This window comes from Oryx dammah, unplaced genomic scaffold, assembly GCF_014754425.2.
Source record: "Oryx dammah isolate SB20612 unplaced genomic scaffold, SCBI_Odam_1.1 HiC_scaffold_17, whole genome shotgun sequence".
Lineage (NCBI taxonomy): Eukaryota > Metazoa > Chordata > Mammalia > Artiodactyla > Bovidae > Oryx > Oryx dammah.
In genome coordinates this window covers 51,780,461-51,797,447 of record NW_024070201.1, presented here as the reverse complement: position 1 = coordinate 51,797,447, position 16,987 = coordinate 51,780,461, and the positions used below count along the sequence as shown (strand labels likewise).

At 50.4% G+C, this 16,987-nt stretch overlaps 1 protein-coding gene across 4 annotated transcripts in view; it reads left to right on the top strand.

Moving 5' to 3' along the window:
• Positions 1–16,987, top strand: part of CHRDL2 (chordin like 2) — a 34,879-nt gene that overhangs the window by 5,108 nt on the left and 12,784 nt on the right. For all 4 annotated transcript variants that reach the window (XM_040258837.1, XM_040258839.1, XM_040258836.1 and 1 more), the window contains exons 2-5: positions 6,362–6,474; positions 11,481–11,574; positions 13,492–13,634; positions 16,201–16,294. In XM_040258837.1, coding sequence (XP_040114771.1) covers positions 6,362–6,474; positions 11,481–11,574; positions 13,492–13,634; positions 16,201–16,294 — 444 coding nt within the window. The remainder of the gene's footprint in view (positions 1–6,361; positions 6,475–11,480; positions 11,575–13,491; positions 13,635–16,200; positions 16,295–16,987) is intronic.

The following is a 16,987-nucleotide window of genomic DNA, read 5'->3' as shown; positions in this document are numbered from 1 at the left end:
TGGTTTGCTGACTCTCTCCTTTAAGGTCCTTCTATGCTCCTGAACACTTGTCATGCGCCAGATAAGAAGTCAGGTTCAGAGAAGCCAGGGTCCTTTCCCTAGACTGCACAGCTCACCCACTGAGGAGCCAAGGTTTTTACTTCTGATTCCCTTAGGAGGCCTCCCTCATTGAGTGCCAGTACCTAGCACAGAGCTTATGTCTCAGAGAGGAGCAAGTTTGTTGGTGTGAAAGGGAACTATAAATAAATAAAGTACAGCAGAGTGGGCGTGAGGGAAGAGAGGTAAATGTTCTCACATCCCCATGCAGGCTGGCTCACTCAGGTTTCCTGAGTTCTTGCAGGCTGGGGTCAGGCCAGTCACAGTTCCAGCCCCAGGTCCACCTGGTACCCTTTTCTTGGTCTCATCCTGCCTGTTCTGCAGCCCAGAATATTCTTGTTGTCTTTTCTGCCTCCTCTTGGAAGAATTCCCAGCAACACTACCCACTCCTGACTACCCCTTAAGAGATCTTAAGAGACCATGAGAGTCTCAAGGTAGACTGTGGGATGACCTTGGATGGGACAGCTTGGAAATTTGGACTTACATGTGAAGATCATGAAATCACTCAGCCTCATACCTTCCTGGGCTCCTAGCTTTTTTGTACATAATGTTTGGTGAATAGTGTAGGAGTTCAGATGATGGGAACTGGAAAGGGGAGGTCCAGGGCCAATTTCTATTAGGCGGCAAGGTCAAAGTGCCCAAAGAGATTTGGCTCTTCTGTCACATAACGAAGTTCTCTTTTTGTTGAAGCAGGAGGTTTCCAAGACGAAGGACCAGCAATCACCTCCTCCTCCAGAACCTCCCTTAACTCCATTCTTTCATCCCACATTCCTCTACCAAGCGCGGATTCTGTGTAGGGTCTGCACAGAACACTGGGGATACAGAAATGTATCCCATTGGCCCTTGTTCTCAAGAGACTCACAGTTTAGTAAGGAAGAGAAGTCCATTCAAAAAGTACTTCTAACCTAGTATGATGCAAATTGTGGCAGAGGGCTGAACTCAGTCTGTAGAACCGCCAGAAAGGACTGGCAAGTGGCCTGGGAGTTTGGGATGGCTTCACAGGATGGCATCTAAACAGGCTTTGGAGGATGAGGAATTGGTCCAACATTGGAGATGGAGAATCACATTCTAGGTAAAGAAAGAGCATGGGTAAAAAGGTACAGAAGCATGAAGGAGCAAGGGTAGGGGCTGGGTGGGGATGGGAAGAGTGAGAAATTTAGCAGAAGGATGTGAGGCTTAAAAAAGGGCCACCACAGAGAGTTCTGCTGAAAAAGCAGGTGGGAGCCTGCTCATCATAGGCTGGAGTGACATGATAACACTATGACAGATAGCAGAGTCTGTCTGATAAACGTAGCGACCTTGAATTCAGATTAGGTCAACGAAGTTCAATCATCAGGCTAGGTAAAGAGATTCAGCTTTGGCCTAGCCAAGTGGGTGTTTCCTGCAGGGAGAGGAACTAGCACCCAGCACACCCCAGTCACCTTCAGGGGACTACATGGACCACAGTCACTCCCACCCCTGTGTCTTTGCATGCAACTTCTTCTCTGCCCGACTCCACCTTGTTAGCTCCTTCAAGATCCAGTTCAGGCATCTGCTCAGGGAAGACTTTCCTGAAGATCCCATGCTTGCACTGTCATGGCATTTGTCTGACTGTAGGTATTATATCTGTCTTCTTCATTAGGCTGTAAGCTCCTTGCGGGTGGGCACTATGTCTTATTTAGGCGTGTACCAGGTCCATGGGCACGTATAACTTGATATACAAAATGCTCAGTACATGAATAAAGGAACCAATGTTACTATTACTAATGAGAATGAAACATCAAAATTAATGATAACATTTACTGCCTATGTGCTAAGAACCCCACATGCACTTTGTTATTCAGGCATGAAAGCCCAGTCCCACCCTTGACTGCCCCTTCACCCTCTCCACCCTTGTCAGTCTGTCTGAAAGCCTACCCACTGTACCTAGTAGGTAGTCCTCAAATCTGTATTTCTGTCCCCCAGCACTGCTTCTGCCTTGCTCCAGGTCAGCATGATCTCAGAAGAGATGACTGTAACAACCTCCTGTGGTCTCTCTGCCTCCAATCTTGAGATCTAGAATGTTTGGCCTTAGTGGCAGGTACCATGATGTTCTGGGTACCTGGGGTCTGCCTGTAGGATTCTGGGAGTAAAAAGAATAAACTATGAGAAACAGAAATTGTTAGGGTAATTTGGGGTCAGCAACAAGGTCTGCTTTTTCTCTCTTTGTTTTAGTCTACCATTTGGCTGAGCATCTAATATGTGGCAGGCATTAGTCATATTATATATATTATTTGACTTAATTCTGCAATAACCCCCAAAAGGTCAAGATTATTACTCGACCATTTGACAAATATGGAAACTGGGGCCTGAAGTGTTTAAATAGCTTGTCTAAATGCACAGTGCAAATAAAAGCCAAATTCAATTGGAACCCCAGCCTATCTGACTCTGAAATCAGAGTTTGGGGCCTATATACACACTGGGTGAGGGGTATGAGACCTGTCCCTGTTCTTTTCTGTCTCTCTAAAGTCTAGAGCAGCTCCAATCATCCTCCTCAAGCAAAAACTTCCTCCACTAATGTCTTCCTGGATTAGACATCACTGCTGGGGGCCATTAACTCCTTAAGTCCCCTGAGAGAAGGAACAATTGGTCCCCAAGTGGGAGAAAGAGATGATAGGTGGTCTGAGATGTGGTGGCGGGGTGTCAGGGCCGGAGTGGGAAGACCGCAGAGGACCACAGAAAGGAGATGAGAAGGGAGGGGATGTGAGAAACAGACTTTGCTCCTTCTCTGTGTCTCTCAGGATCGGCTGCACTGGCTGCCTGGGCCTCATCCTACCTGTTTGGAGCCCCTGTGAGCCTAGGTGTACAGAACCATCAACATATCCTGAATCATGGAAGCTTGAAATGGTCAAATCTTAGAATCACATCATGCAGCTCTAGAAGCTTTGTTGTCTCATGATATGTAGGCTCTCAGAAGCTTGGAATTCTCAAATCTTAAGTCTTAGAAACTTAGAACCTTAGAGTCTTAGAATGTTGACATCATGGATTCATAAACTATCTGTACAGAAAACCTGTGAAGATCAGAGTTCATGCCCACTCCTTATTTTGAAGATGGGAAAGTGAGGCCCAGAGAAGGGAAGCAAGAGTCTTCCTCAACATCACACAGTGAATTCGTGGCATAAGGAGCTAGAGCCCCTTACCAGCCAAGTGCAAGGATGGGGCGAGTGCCAGAGCTGCACGACGGAGGCAGCCTGCAGTCTTGCCAGTTCCTCCTCCTGCCTGGTTTTGGCGTGGCCTTGGGCACTCACCTCCCTAGAAAAAGAGGGAGCTCCAGGCAATGCCACCCTTCCTTGTGCTTCTCACCTTGGAGGGCATGGTGGGGTAGGAATTGTGGCTCCTGGGGTTGAGGGACGGTTTGCCAGGCCCCCCATATTCTTAGCTGCTGCCAGGTCCATCAGTGGGGGGAAGGCGCCTCCTGACCTGGGCATGGGCTGATACATTCTCTCTGTCTTTACGCTCTGAGCAGGCAAGGGGATGGAGTGGGGGTGCCAGCTGGCACAGGGGCCAGGCTGCAGGGAAGATGGAACAGGATTTCTTCAACAGCAAGGCTAAGTCCTAAGGCCGCAGCAGTGTTGCAATTGCGCCCTTTCCTGGTCGGGGGAGGGGACTGAGGAAGAAAGACATTATTCAATCCTTGGAGAGTTGGGCTGGCTCTGACAAGCACCCCAGCTGGGCCTGTGTCCTGCCCTCTTTGCCAGCGGAGGCTGAGAGATAAACACAGCTCATTTGATACGGGCCAGCCGGGGCCTTGCTGGGAATGGGATCTGCTGTCTGATCCCCCCTCTACTTTGTGGGGCTGGGGAGCAGATGGGGCAAACCAAGCCGTGGTCCCCAGTGGCCACCGAAGCACAGATCCTGAGGGCGTCATGCCATGGCCTCAAATCTTTGTTCTGGGAAACCCAAGAGACACAACAGAAGCAGTGCAGGGAGCTGAGGAGGCTGCTCTCAGCTTCTCACAAAGGCAGCTTTCTAAAGGTTAAGCTAGGCCCTTAGCTCCTGTCCTCCACTCCAGCCCACCCTCAATGTGGAGGGGGAATTCCTGTCCCAGGGGCGAGCTGCTCCTGCTACTGTACTGCTTTTGATGCTCTGCGATTCTGCAGAGTTTAGGTGTCTAAGAGAATGATTCAGGAAGTGTGAGACTCTAAAAAGTGTGCAGGACGGAGGCATGGAGAGCAACCTCTGGATTCTAGATTAATAGAGGACCAAGAAAAAAAAAACTCCAGTACTTTGGCCACCTCATGCGAAGGATTGACTCATTGGAAAAGACCCTGATGCTGGGAGAGATTGAGGGCAGGAGGAGAAGGGGACGACAGAGGATGAGATGGCTGGATGGCATCACCAACTCAATGGACATGAGTTTGAGTGAACTCCGGGAGTTGGCAATGGACAGGGAGGCCTGGTGTGCTGCAGTTCATGGGGTCGCAAAGAGTGGAACACAACTGAGTGACTGAACTGAACTGGACTGAACTGAAGAAAAAAAATTTGGGAAAGGGGGATGGTGGCCAGTGGGGACAAGAAACCTCCAGGCCCTGAGTTTAAGCAAAAAACCGTAGCAGGTGAGGTGGACTGAAGGGAAGTCTGCTTGGGAGCATGGGGTCCTGGGTTCAAATCGATAGCTGGGTGGCCTCAGGCAAGTCAACTTGGTCTTTGCGGCTCCTCAGTTTTCTCATCTAGTTTTCCTACAATTAACAATTGTAAGTAACAATCCCAATGACCCTACAAAAGTGCCTTATCCTCTTGAATCTGGAACAGATGATAATGTCCATCCAGCAGGGTCATTGTTACCATAATTGTCATAATTATAGCATTCAACTATGTGTCAGGAACTGGGCTAAGTGAGTGTTTTCCAAGCATTATCTAATTTAATTGTCAAAACATTGATGCTAATAAGATAAGTAATTTATATAAATAGAATATCATCGATAAACATTGGTTCCTTTCTCCAAATTTCAATCTCATTTAATTTAGTATGTCTTTATGGACACTTAGCTTGTGCTGGGCCTTCCAGATTCCCCAGCTAAAAGAGCTTAGATTATTCTTTACGTAATGGAGAGTTTTTTGTAGAATGATAGCATCCCTTCTCTGTTGTAAAAATCACGAGGTACCTGTATGCAGGAGGGTTGGCAAGGGATAGGGCCAAAGGCAGAGTGGCAGGGCAAGGAGGCCTCAGCCCCCAACATGGAGCCTTGACCTGGGGCTGAGCTGGTGAGGGGTGAGGACACGAGATTCAGGACAGAGCCCAAAAGACTGGGCAACTGACTGGCTATGGAAGGACAGAGGGATGGAGGTCTCAAGAAATCAGGATTGCAGGAGAGATACCTAACCCACATAAGGAAATAAACTATTTCAATCATTCTTAAAAGCATTCATCTACATATTGACAACATATCAACATATCAATTGCTTGTATCAGTTGTAAATCATTTGTAAATATCATTTGTAAATCATTACAAAAACAATCAATTGATGTGCAGTCGCAGTACCATTGACCATTTTAAAGGATATTTTAAAAGTCAGTTTTGTAACAACCTTTCACTGGGCAGCACTTTGTTTTCCTGATTCAAACACTTAACGATCAGAGCTCACTGAGATATAGGGACACAGCATAGTATGAAAGCAGGAAAGCTGCTGTCAGTAGCTTTATTCGAAAGATATATCCGTGGCCCAGAGTGTGTGTGTGTGTGTGTGTGTGTGCGCGCGCACTCATGCATAGGCAGGTGAGCAGCAGAGGGCACGAGAGGATGGTGCAGAGATGTAGTAATGAATAAGCCAAATGGGACAAAGGAAAGGAAAGCAAGCGTGACTGTGAGAACAGAAGGACCCCTGCTCTGAGAGTCAAGAGGCTCTGGGTGTCATCCTTGCTCCACGACTGACTTCCTGTGTGTCCTAAGAGGTATAGTTTGGCCTCTCTGGGCCTCAGATTATTCATCTAATTATAATAACTAACATTTCTACCACAATTTAAATCTGTAAACAGCGTGTTCACTGCTTGATCCTCTAACCACTCTGTGAGAGAAGTGTCAAAGTTCGGAGAGGGCCAGTGACATGCCCAGAGTCACACAGCCAGTCAAGCTGATATTGAAACTCAGTCATTCTGGCCCCCTGACTAGGAGAGCATGTCCTATGGATTCTCTTTTGCTTGAGTGTCCAGATGACATCCTTCCTAGAGCCAGAACGAAGAAGGGATGAAGCAGGGGCTCCGGGCTGGAGCCTCCTGGGACTCACAAAGTACTGCTTGGTTTGCCAGGCCCAGACATGTTCTGCCTTTTCCATGGGAAGAGATACTCCCCCGGCGAGAGCTGGCACCCCTACCTGGAGCCTCAGGGTCTGATGTACTGCCTCCGCTGCACTTGCTCCGAGGTAGGTTCCTCTGGCCTCCTGTGACAGGTATGTCTGGGAGACTGAGGGAAAGAGAACAGCCTGACTTTGGAGTGGTGGATACTCTGGAAGCAGGCCCCCATAGAATTGGGGTCTATCGGTAGCAACTGAGGGACTTGGGGCCACACCACGTCGCAACTGAGTACTCAGGCATGGGCATACAGGCCTACTGTGGGCCTCCCAAGAGAAATCGCACAGTGGATCAGTGGCTGGGCTGGGATGAGGACACGGACCTCCCCCCTCTCACCCAGCCTTCTTTCCTGCTGCCACCAGCCTCCCGTGCCTACGCAGCAGAAGGCAGAGCCTTCCTGACCTGACCCCCTAATCCTTCCTTTCTTCCTGCTTTCTCCTCCAGCGGCCTTTCTTGCCACCCAGCCTTAGGATGCATTTCCCAGGGCCACTGGTCTAAATGTTCATTCTTTGAAACTTGGCACAAATGCCACCTCCACCAATAGCTTTACTTGATCCCTCACCTGAAAGTATTTTCTTCTTCTGGGAGGCCACATAAGTTTCTCTGTCCCTTTCTCCTGATCACTGTCAACCAAGTACAATGGTTGTCTGTCTGTCAGTTATTGCCCCTCCTCCATGGAGCCCTGGGAGCAAGTCTTCCTGGGTAGTCACTCTTGCCCAGGTCGGGGTCTTGCTGAAGGCTGTGCCAACTAGGGCAGAGACCAGATTTTTTTTTAATTTATTTATTTTAATGGGAGGCTAATTACTTTACAATATTGTAATGGTTTTTGCCATACATTGACATGAATCAGCCACGGGTGTACATGTATTCCCCATCCTGAACCCCTCTCCCACCTCCCTCCCCATCCCACCCCTCAGGGTCATCCCAGTGCACCAGCCCTGAGCACCCTGAGAGACCAGATTTTTTTGTAAACCTCTGTCCTCCCAGCCCACCCCAACCCAGCACCCTCCACAGGACCTTGTATAGTCAACTAGGTGGGGTAAACGAAACCCGTATGGGGTCCAGAATTCCCAGGCCAGGTGTGGGGCTGGAGCATGAGGAAGGAGAGAGTGATTGAGGAGGCTTGGATCCCCTTGGCCCTGGCTCAGCTGCCGGAGACCAGCCTCACTGGTGTGAAGTCCAGAGCTCTGTCTGTCCAGGTGCTGGTGCTGGGGAGGGGGTACCTAGTCCCAGCTAGGGCCAGCCCCTTGGACCCCTCTTTCCCTGCACAGCCAAGGCTGTGAGAGCCTCCCTTGTTAAAACAGTCCTCAGAGTGGGAGCAGGGAAGACCTTCTGAGGAAACACCAGAAGGTGGAGGGGTGTGGGCCAGCCCCTCTCCTGACCCTGACCACTGGGGTCTCAGTCCTCTGGGTCTTTTCCTCTGACTCCCCACTGCTTCTACCATGTTGCCCCTGGTCAGACCTGATGCCAGTGGGAGCACAACCCCCAATCCCTGCTTCCCCTTGGTTTCTTAGCACATCTGAGGCCAATCAGCCTTTTCAAAAAGAACTTTGTGAAATATAGCCAAAAAACAAGAAGGAAACCATAACAGAAAATTCCAGACATATCATGCGGTCCAGTTGACCAAGTCCAAGTTTTGTGATCAGTGGAGCTAATTCATTTCTCCCTCCCTGGAGTTCACACATACACAGTTTCCTCACCCCAAGGGGCTGCAGCTGACATCCCCAAAATACACTCTGAGTTCCTTCCTTCTTTCCATTATCATCACTTCCCCTAATCTAAGCCACTTTCCTCTCTCACCTGGGCTGCTGTGTGAACATCCCAGAGTCTCCCTATACCCCTTTTCCCTTTTTAAAATATTTTTTGGTGTTGACCATTTTTAAGGTCTTTATCGAATTTGTTACAATGTTGCTTCTGTTTTAGGTTTTTTGGTTTTTTGGCTGTGAGGCACGTGCTATCTCAACTCCCCCCCAGTTAGGGATCAAATTCGCACCCTGGCATTAAAGGCAAAATCTTAACTATTGGACTGCCAGGGAAATCCTCTTCCTGTGCCCTTTCTAATCTGTCTGCTGCATGGCAGCTCAAAGGATCTTTTCTGAACATAAAACTAATCATGTCATTCAGAAGCTCTTAAAACCCTTCAATAGCTTGTCATTGCACCTAAAGAAAAATTCAAATTGCCTGCTGTGGGATCTACAGCATCTGAACCATCTGATTTCTGCCTTGTTCTCCAACCTCATCTCCTACCTGCGTCAATGCTGCAAACTCATTCCAACTTGCTCCTCCACTCGGAATGTTCTTCCCCCAGATCTTCCCAGGAATGGTTCCTTCTCATCTTGCAGTGCACGACATAAAGTTACCTCCTTATGAGGCTTTCTCTACAGCCGTTTCTAAAATAGTCTAACCTTGTTAACGCAATCACGCTACCCTGTTTTATTCCTGTTATAAATTTAACATCTGACATGATCTGGTTCCTACTTGTTTATTTTTTATAGTCTGTCTCCATCTCCGCTAGGATGGAAGCTCCGTGAGAGCAGAACTCTTGTCTCTTGCTCACTGTCCCCCGTGCAGAAGAGGACATGGCACCCAGTTGCCATGCAGTAAACATCGAGTGCATGAATGAGGCCCTGTTCCCTCCACCTGAGGCATTTCCGGCATCACGGAAAGTGCACAGACCTACACAGTGCTCACCTGCAATGTGTCTTAGGCAACCTCTCAGAGGCTCTTTTCTCATTTTGAAATCGTGAATAATAATAATACCTACCACTAGGGTTGTTGAGAGAATGCAGTGAGATAATACATTTCCATATAACATAATGCCCCTAGTGGTCATTCAGTAAATGCCCCTAATTATTAAAGGTCCATTTATTTTAGAGAGCCGGCAGCCCACCAGGATCCCCCGTCCCTGGGATTCTCCAGGCAAGAACACTGGAATGGGTTGCCATTTCCTCCTCCAATGCATGAAAGTGAAAAGTGAAAGTGAAGTCACTCAGTCGTGTCCGACTCCTAGCGATCCCATGGACTGCAGCCTACCAGACTCCTCCACCCATGGGATTTTCCAGGCAAGAGTACTGGAGTGGGGTGCCATTGCTTTCTCCGAATTATTCAAGGCCCATTTATTTTAGAGAGCCTGTGATAGAGATGCTAAAATGTTTGAATTTATGAGTTACACTGCAGTGGTTAGATTTTTATGATTTTGCAACTGTACTCCTTATACTCACAAAATTTGTCTTGTAAAACCTGTTTTGGGGGGCAAGTTTGATAAAATCATTAGCCCTCGCTGATACACCTTAATGTTACATATTTGAAATCATCAGAACCACTTGAATGCTTCCTCCGTGAAAGCTGTATCTTCAGTAGCTGGAATAGTACCTATACAAAATAGCTGCTTAATAAGCAGTTTTTATATAAATAAATAGAACCTCATTTTCTTCGATTAAAACAGAATAATGACTTAAAAATAAATAAATAAATGCCCCTAGTAGCCATTCAATAAATGGTAGTTATGATTTTCCTGAGAGATACCCTTTGACTGCAAGGCCTCATGCCTTGCCCCTACCACCACCTTTTGTGCCCCAGGTATTTCTACCTTACTTCCTGCTGCATCTCACTCATCATCTCCATTCCTTGATACCTTCAAGGCCGGAATCAAGAGACAGATTCTAACTCTTCAGATACCAAAGTTCCTTGCATTCTATCCTAGTTTCTCATCTGAAGGGCTCCATTCATGCTCTGGATGTTTATCCAGCACCCCTGGGTCCCAGGCCTCAAGAAGGCCACTTTTAGAGTTCAGACAGATTCTGTGGACTCTAGGATGCCCTTTAGCACTGATTAATCCTTGTGATCACCTCTGGCCATCTTAGGAAGCAGTGACCCCAGAAGGACTAAGGCCTGGCCCAGGGTTCTCCATGGGGCAGGAAGCTGCTTTGGTAGAAGTGTTTTGGGGGCTCTCAGGTGGGCCAAGGGTCTGGAATCTCATTCGGCAACTTCAAAGTTTAAGCAAAGCTGACTCCAGTTGACCAAGAAAGAGACCATCTCTCCTTCCCCTGTTTGTTCTTATTCATTCACTCATTCAGACTTCAGCAGGCACTCACTTGGAGCAAGGCCCCGTGCTGACAATTCAGAGATGAACAGAATGAGGTTTGGTCGTTGTTCTGCTGATCAGAAGAGACAGATGTACTGTTACAACCCAGGGCAACACCTCTTAGAGCAGAAGGGGGAGGAAGGTGCCTGGACAGGCCAACAAACTGCCTGGGAAAGCCTCCGGGGGGGCCTCTCCCTCCAGCTCTTCCACGTCTGCCCGTTGTCCTGTGCACGTTTCTCTGCCCCTGCTCTGTCCTTTGCTGTATTTGAAAAAGCCTAAGAACTTCAGGCCCTTCCTCTGGTTCCAGTCCCAAGGCTGTGTGTGGGATCACCCACACCTCTCTGAGACTTAGGGAGCAGATCACAGAGCCCTGAGTCTTCTCCACTTCCCTGTCACCTGCCTTCATGTGTCACAGTCCTCCATTAGCCACGAGGCTCAGATCCAGAGGTAAAAGAACAAAGCCTTGGCATTAAGACAGCACAGTCAAGATCAATGTTGAGGGACTAATCTGGCAGTCCAGTGGTTGAGACTTGCAATGTAGGGGGTGTGGGTTCACTCCCTGGGGAGGCTAAGATCCCATGTACCTCAGGGTAAAAACCCAAAACATGAAACAGGAACAATGTTGTAACAAATTAAATAACGACTTTTTAAATGGTCCATATGAAAAAAAAAAAAACTTTAAAAAAAGTCATTGTCAAAATAACCCAAGTCTTTTACTTGGATTTCTCTCCTTAGTCCCTCACCACTAAGGGACACAAGATCTGTGCAAATCCAGGCACGTGGTGTGCTCCTCCGTGGTTGGAAGGGACACGGATGAGTGTGCCACACAAGTGAGCAGGCGGGAGGGAGACTGGACATGTGGGATTTATCACTTTTATCCCACTGCAGGCTGAAAAGGAGTGCAGAGCCCCATAGTCAGGAGGGGGTTTGAGGAGAGGACGGTGGGAGGCAGTGGCTCTTTGGAAGCAGGACTGACCCCTGTGTCCCCTTCAGAATGCCCACGTGAGCTGCTACCGCCTCCACTGCCCACCCGTCCACTGCCCCCAGCCTGTGACCGAGCCGCAGCAGTGCTGTCCCCGCTGTGTGGGTGAGTGGCCTCGCGTCTGCCCCTGTGCCAGCCTCCCACCTGCCCACTGGCCCTTGACCCACTCCTGACACAGCCAGAGGAGGTCCCCGGAATGAGAAGGGCAGACTCCAGCCACCAGAGCTGCTGAGACCCCGAGGTGCTCACAGAATGCATCCTCCATGGATCCGCGAGGAGGGCTTGGGTGGTCACAGACTTCTCAGCCTTGAGTAGCTGTGCTTGGCAGGAGGAGGGAGGGAACGTGGGAAAGAGCTGAAGGAAAACAGGCCTGCTTGGCCTCTTGATGGCACAGGTGGGCTTCGTTCTCTCAGGGGCTGGCCAAAGCCTGAGAGAGTGGATTTACCCCGTGTAAGTGAAGGTGAGTGAACTGGGGCAGGGAGGCCCTGCAGGGTGACCCCGGGGTTACCGCCCGGGGCTGGGAATGGCCACAGGAGCTGACTATGTGCTCTGAGACTCCTCCTGTGCTGTGGTTCAGAGGTTCTAATATGCGCCCCAATGCTAAATGTCCATGATTTTAAGAATCTACTAATAGCCTCTGAGACTGGGATTCCAGGAAGCAGAGATAAGAGAGGAGAGAGGAGAGGTGATCTGAGAAGAAACTGACATAACCAAGGGGCAAATGAGGGGCAGTCAGCAGGGTGGCCAACTCGGAAGGCAGGAGATGTCAAGAGGAGGACCCGTGTTTAGTAACATTGAGAAGGTGATGAGGTGAGGGAGTCCCAGGTTGTAGCCTCAGGTCCAGACTCTGGAAGCAGCTCTCTTGGGGGACTGGGGACCTCTGTGGAGTATGGGCATAGAGGGGCTTCTTTTCCAAGTGGGACCCAGTAGGGACCTAACTGTGACTCCAACTTGGGTCATGGTTTCCTGGCTCTGGGTTCACTAGGGGAGCGGGGTCTCTAGGCTTCATCCTGCCCAGTGAGGGGGCATCACACCTCCTCCCGGCTGAGGCTGACCCCAGGAGTCCTGACCGCTCCCCGCTGTGCCTCAGCCCAGCCCCCTTCTTCCTGCCCTGCTCCTCACTCCCTCCCTCTTTCCCAGCCTTGTCCCTTTGCCTGCCTTGTTTGCATATTCCTCAAGACTCATCTCAGCCGTTGGCCCCTTCAGGAAGCCTTCCCTGACAGCCCTTCCCGGATGAGTTAGGGGCACCTCTTTTATGCTGCCACAACTTCTGTGCTCCCGTCTGCCTTAGCCCAGACCAAACCAGTGTCACTGCTCGGGGCCTGTCTCTCGACCCAGTGAGACCATCAGTTTCCTGATATGAGCGGCTGGGCCTTATTTGCACTCCATTCCCAGCATATAGCATGGCACCTGGTGCAGAGAAGGTGCTTAGGAAAGGTGCCTTGAAAAAAGGAGCAGGAGGGCTACCCCTCTGTCCAGTAGGGTGAGGACAGGCTAACTGGCAGGTAATGCGGGGGGTGTCTGGTGGCCAGGGAGTGGAAGGCACTTACTCCAAGATCAGGCACAGTCCAGATCACACCAGTGAACTCCACTTGGATGAAACTCCACACGGAACCTTGTTTTGTTCCCTTCTGTATCCCCAGAACCTAGAACAGTGCCTGGCACTAACAAGTGCTCCATGGATGCTTACTGAACATTGAGTGGACTAGCACAGGTCTAAACTGAGTGGCACTCAGTGGGGCTGAGGCTTCTGGCCTGGCCTTATTGCTGCAATCAGAGCCACCTCTGACACTCAGGGGCTTAAAGGCCATGGGAGGGAGTGACATGGTCAGAGAGGAATGTCAGGGTTCCTCTTGGTTCATCAATATGAGGTCTGGCTGGGAAGGCTGAGGCCAGAGCTTGGTTTAAGGGATAAGATAACAAACAAGGGATAAGATACAAACATTTCAGAGAAGTGGCCCAGTTAGTTCTGATAAAGCTCTAGACCATTTTCTTCTTCCTCCTTCCCCTCTCCACCTACAGAACCTCATACCCCTTCTGGGCTCCGGGCCCCACCAAGGTCCTGCCAGCATAATGGGACCACGTACCAACACGGAGAGATCTTCAGTGCTCACGAGCTGCTCCCCTCCCATCTGCCCAACCAGTGTGTCCTCTGCAGCTGTACCGTAAGAACTTCGACTTCCCTCTCATGTAGGCCAGCGGTATGGGCCCTGGGGGATTGTCCCTCCTGGTCAAAGGGCATCAGAATGAATGGGCTCCAGGGAAGGGAACATCTGTGGGTGGGAACCTCCTGCTCAGGGCTTCCATGCAGTTCTGAGCTGCCTGGTCACCTCGCTCTGACCCTGGCCATTTCTGTGTCCTCTGTAGACTGCACTCCTTGAGGGCAGGAGACATACTCAACTCATTTCTGTATCCTGCAGGGCCCCCAGCTCAGGGCCTGGCACATAGCATGAATGAATGATCAGTGATCAATCCTGGGGTGCAGAGACAGGGCCAGACTGTTTGTAGTAAATGTAATTTAATCTGAAGCTAATTAAACTCCCCCTGCTTTGGTCAGAGCTGGCCTAGGGTCAGGTCAGGCAGAGCTGAACCAGCAGTGTTATCAGGAGACAGAAACTGGAGTCAAGCAGGACCTGAGCTGGAAAGTCTTCCCCTCCGCCTCAGGGGTTCCAGGCGTGGCCCTGCTGCACATTTGTAGGTGGCCTTCAGCATGTCATCCTCACCCTTGGGCTTAGTGCATCTGTGCACTGGTGGGAGAAACCCCTGCTATCTCGAGTTCCCTACCACCTGCCCAGCAAACTTCTCTGAGCCTCAGTTCTTCTGAGTGTGTGAGGGGGTCTAGGCGTCCCTGGTGGTGCTAGAGGTAAAGAAACTGCCTGCCAGTGCAGAGACATAAGAGACATGAGGCCGGGAAGGTAGTCTGGAGGAGGACATGGCAACCAGCTCCAGCATTCTTGCCTGGAGAATCCCACGGACAGAGGAGCCTGCTGGGCTACAGTCTGTAGAGTCGCATAGAGTTGGACATGAGAGCGCGCCTGCAGGCACACCCGGGAGTCTAACACGGTGATCTCCAAGGTCCTCTCTGATTAAATAATCATCTGATTCAGCAGTGATGAGAGGGTAAGAGGTCCATTCTAGGTGTCAGGCACCCAAGTTTCAGCTCTGGCTCTGCCACGGTTCCATGCGTGACCACTAGAGACAGTCATCTCTCTCAGATCTGTCTCGCATCTTTTCAGTGAGAGGATCCCATCACTCTGAGTCTGAATTTCAAAGTATCTGTGCTGCAGAGCAAACAACTTATAATAAAAGGGACCACTTAGAAATCAGCCTAGACAATGGTTATTTTTGCAAGGCCTCGGCCTCTTGAAGTAAACTAGGGCACTGAACCTACTAGGAAATGCCTTATGTTTATATACAGTATCCCAATGGCCCTATGAGAAGGCTATCACTAATCATGTTTTATAGATAAGAAAACTGAGGCTCAGAGCAATTAAACAATTGGCCTGAGGTCACATGACTTCCCAGGTGGCACAGCAGTAAAGAATCTGCCTGCTAATGCAGGAGACACAAGAGACATAGGTTTGATCCCTCAGTTGGGAAGATTGCCCGGAGTAGGAAATGGCAACCCACTCCAGTATTCTTGCCTGGAGAATCCCATGGACAGAGGAGCCTGGTGGTCTATAGTCCATGGGGTCGCAAAAAATCAGACATCACACACACACACACACACACAGCTAGTTAAGTGGCATACTCAGAATTCAGATGCAAGGCCACATGGTTCCAAACCCACACACTTTTACCTGTACTGTGCTGCACCTGGATGAAGAGGGGGCTGTGGGAAGAGAGAACTCATGGTGGGGGAAGGTGGTATGAGCATTCTTGTGATCCCTTGTCCCCTCCCCCTGGATACTTGGATCTCCCCTTCTTTCTTCTCATCCCTGTTTATATGGGACTTGTTTGAGGGATCAGAATCCTCACTTCTGAGACTTGCTGGAAAAGGAATAGGGGAAGTATTCGAAGTAATCTCACTCCCTCCCAGGGACACATTGTGCCTTGCAGTTTAAAGGGGGTTTTCATAACTGTTCCCTCATTTGATTTCACAACCCAGATGGAAGTGCCCCCATTTCACAGATGAAGAAGCTGAGGCCCAGAGAAGTGACTCACCAAAGGTCATCTGGCCTCCTGACTCCCAGAAGGCCCTTTCTGTTGCAGTCTTGCTTTTCCAGGCTGGGTCCTGAAGTTGGGGACCTAGAGTTTGCATAAGAGCAAGATGAGCTCAAGGAGACACGCATTCGTCCTGCTCATTTATGCTGGGCTCCCTGTTCTAGGCCAGGGGAGAAGGACATTGACAGCAGGAAGAAGAGTCTGAAACATTCTGCCTGGCTGTGTCTCTGACTTCAGGGGGTTCAGGCCCCTCCATAGTCCCTTCCCACCTGTAGGTTGGGAAAATCTCACCTCACTAGGTTGCTGTGAGAGCCTAGGAAGAGCCTGGGTATGAAAAGGCTCAGAAGCTGGAGGATAACTGTTACCCTGGGGCCTGGAGCGAGTGGGAAAGGTGCAGGGACCCTCCTCTGAGCTGCCTGGGCCTTGCCCCAGACACTGTGCTGCTCCCCCTCTGCCCACCTCAGAGGAGACCTCAAGCCATGGACCGCCAGAGTGGGGGCTATCCCAGCCCCAAGGCTGGTCCTCAGCAGAGCTCACCTCCCAGCTCCCGTGTGCTCTGTCTGTCAGGAGGGCCAGATCTACTGCGGCCTCATGACCTGCCCAGAACCAGGCTGCCCAGCACCCCTCCCGCTGCCCGCCTCCTGCTGCCAGGCCTGCAAAGGTGAGTCTGTCCCTACATCTGGCAGTGTGCACCCACCGCCTCAGGAACCCAGCCATGGACTGTTCAGGGGACCCTCAGGGGTCACCTGGCCCCTCCCTTCCTCAGGATGGTGGCTTAGCTGCACCCATCAGACAGCTGAGCCTGTGCCAGACACTGATGTGCGGTATTTGTACTATAATCCCAGGGAGCAGGAAGGAGGGGACAGAAAGTGAAGCAGGGAGGGAGGGAAAAACAGCACAGGAATGTGTTGGGGAGCTGGCCTTGACTTGACATCAAGTGTGACCCATTGCTCCAAGTAGCCTTCTGCTCCTCGGAAAGGTCTGGAGGTGATAGAGGGAGAGGAGGAATTGGTCCACCAGCCACCAACTCCCACTGGTCAAAGATTCACCCCAAGGCGGGGTCATTCCCTCCCACTCCCCGCTGTGTTGGGCTCTCCTGGGAATGGGAGAGGGAGGAGGGATGGAGGGGGAGATAAGACATGGGGGCGGAGACATGGAGGAGGCGTGGCATGAGGGCATCTGCGGCCAGATTGAGTCTGAAGGAAGCCGGCTGCAGTCCATGTGAAGAGGTGCTGCTGCAGTGCCTGCAATGAGGCGACAAAACGCCTGCTGTCAGATGAGGCCAAGAGGATCAGAAGAGGCACAGGAGAGGGGCTGTAGGGCAGAGGCCATGTCTCTTCCTGTCTTCCTCATC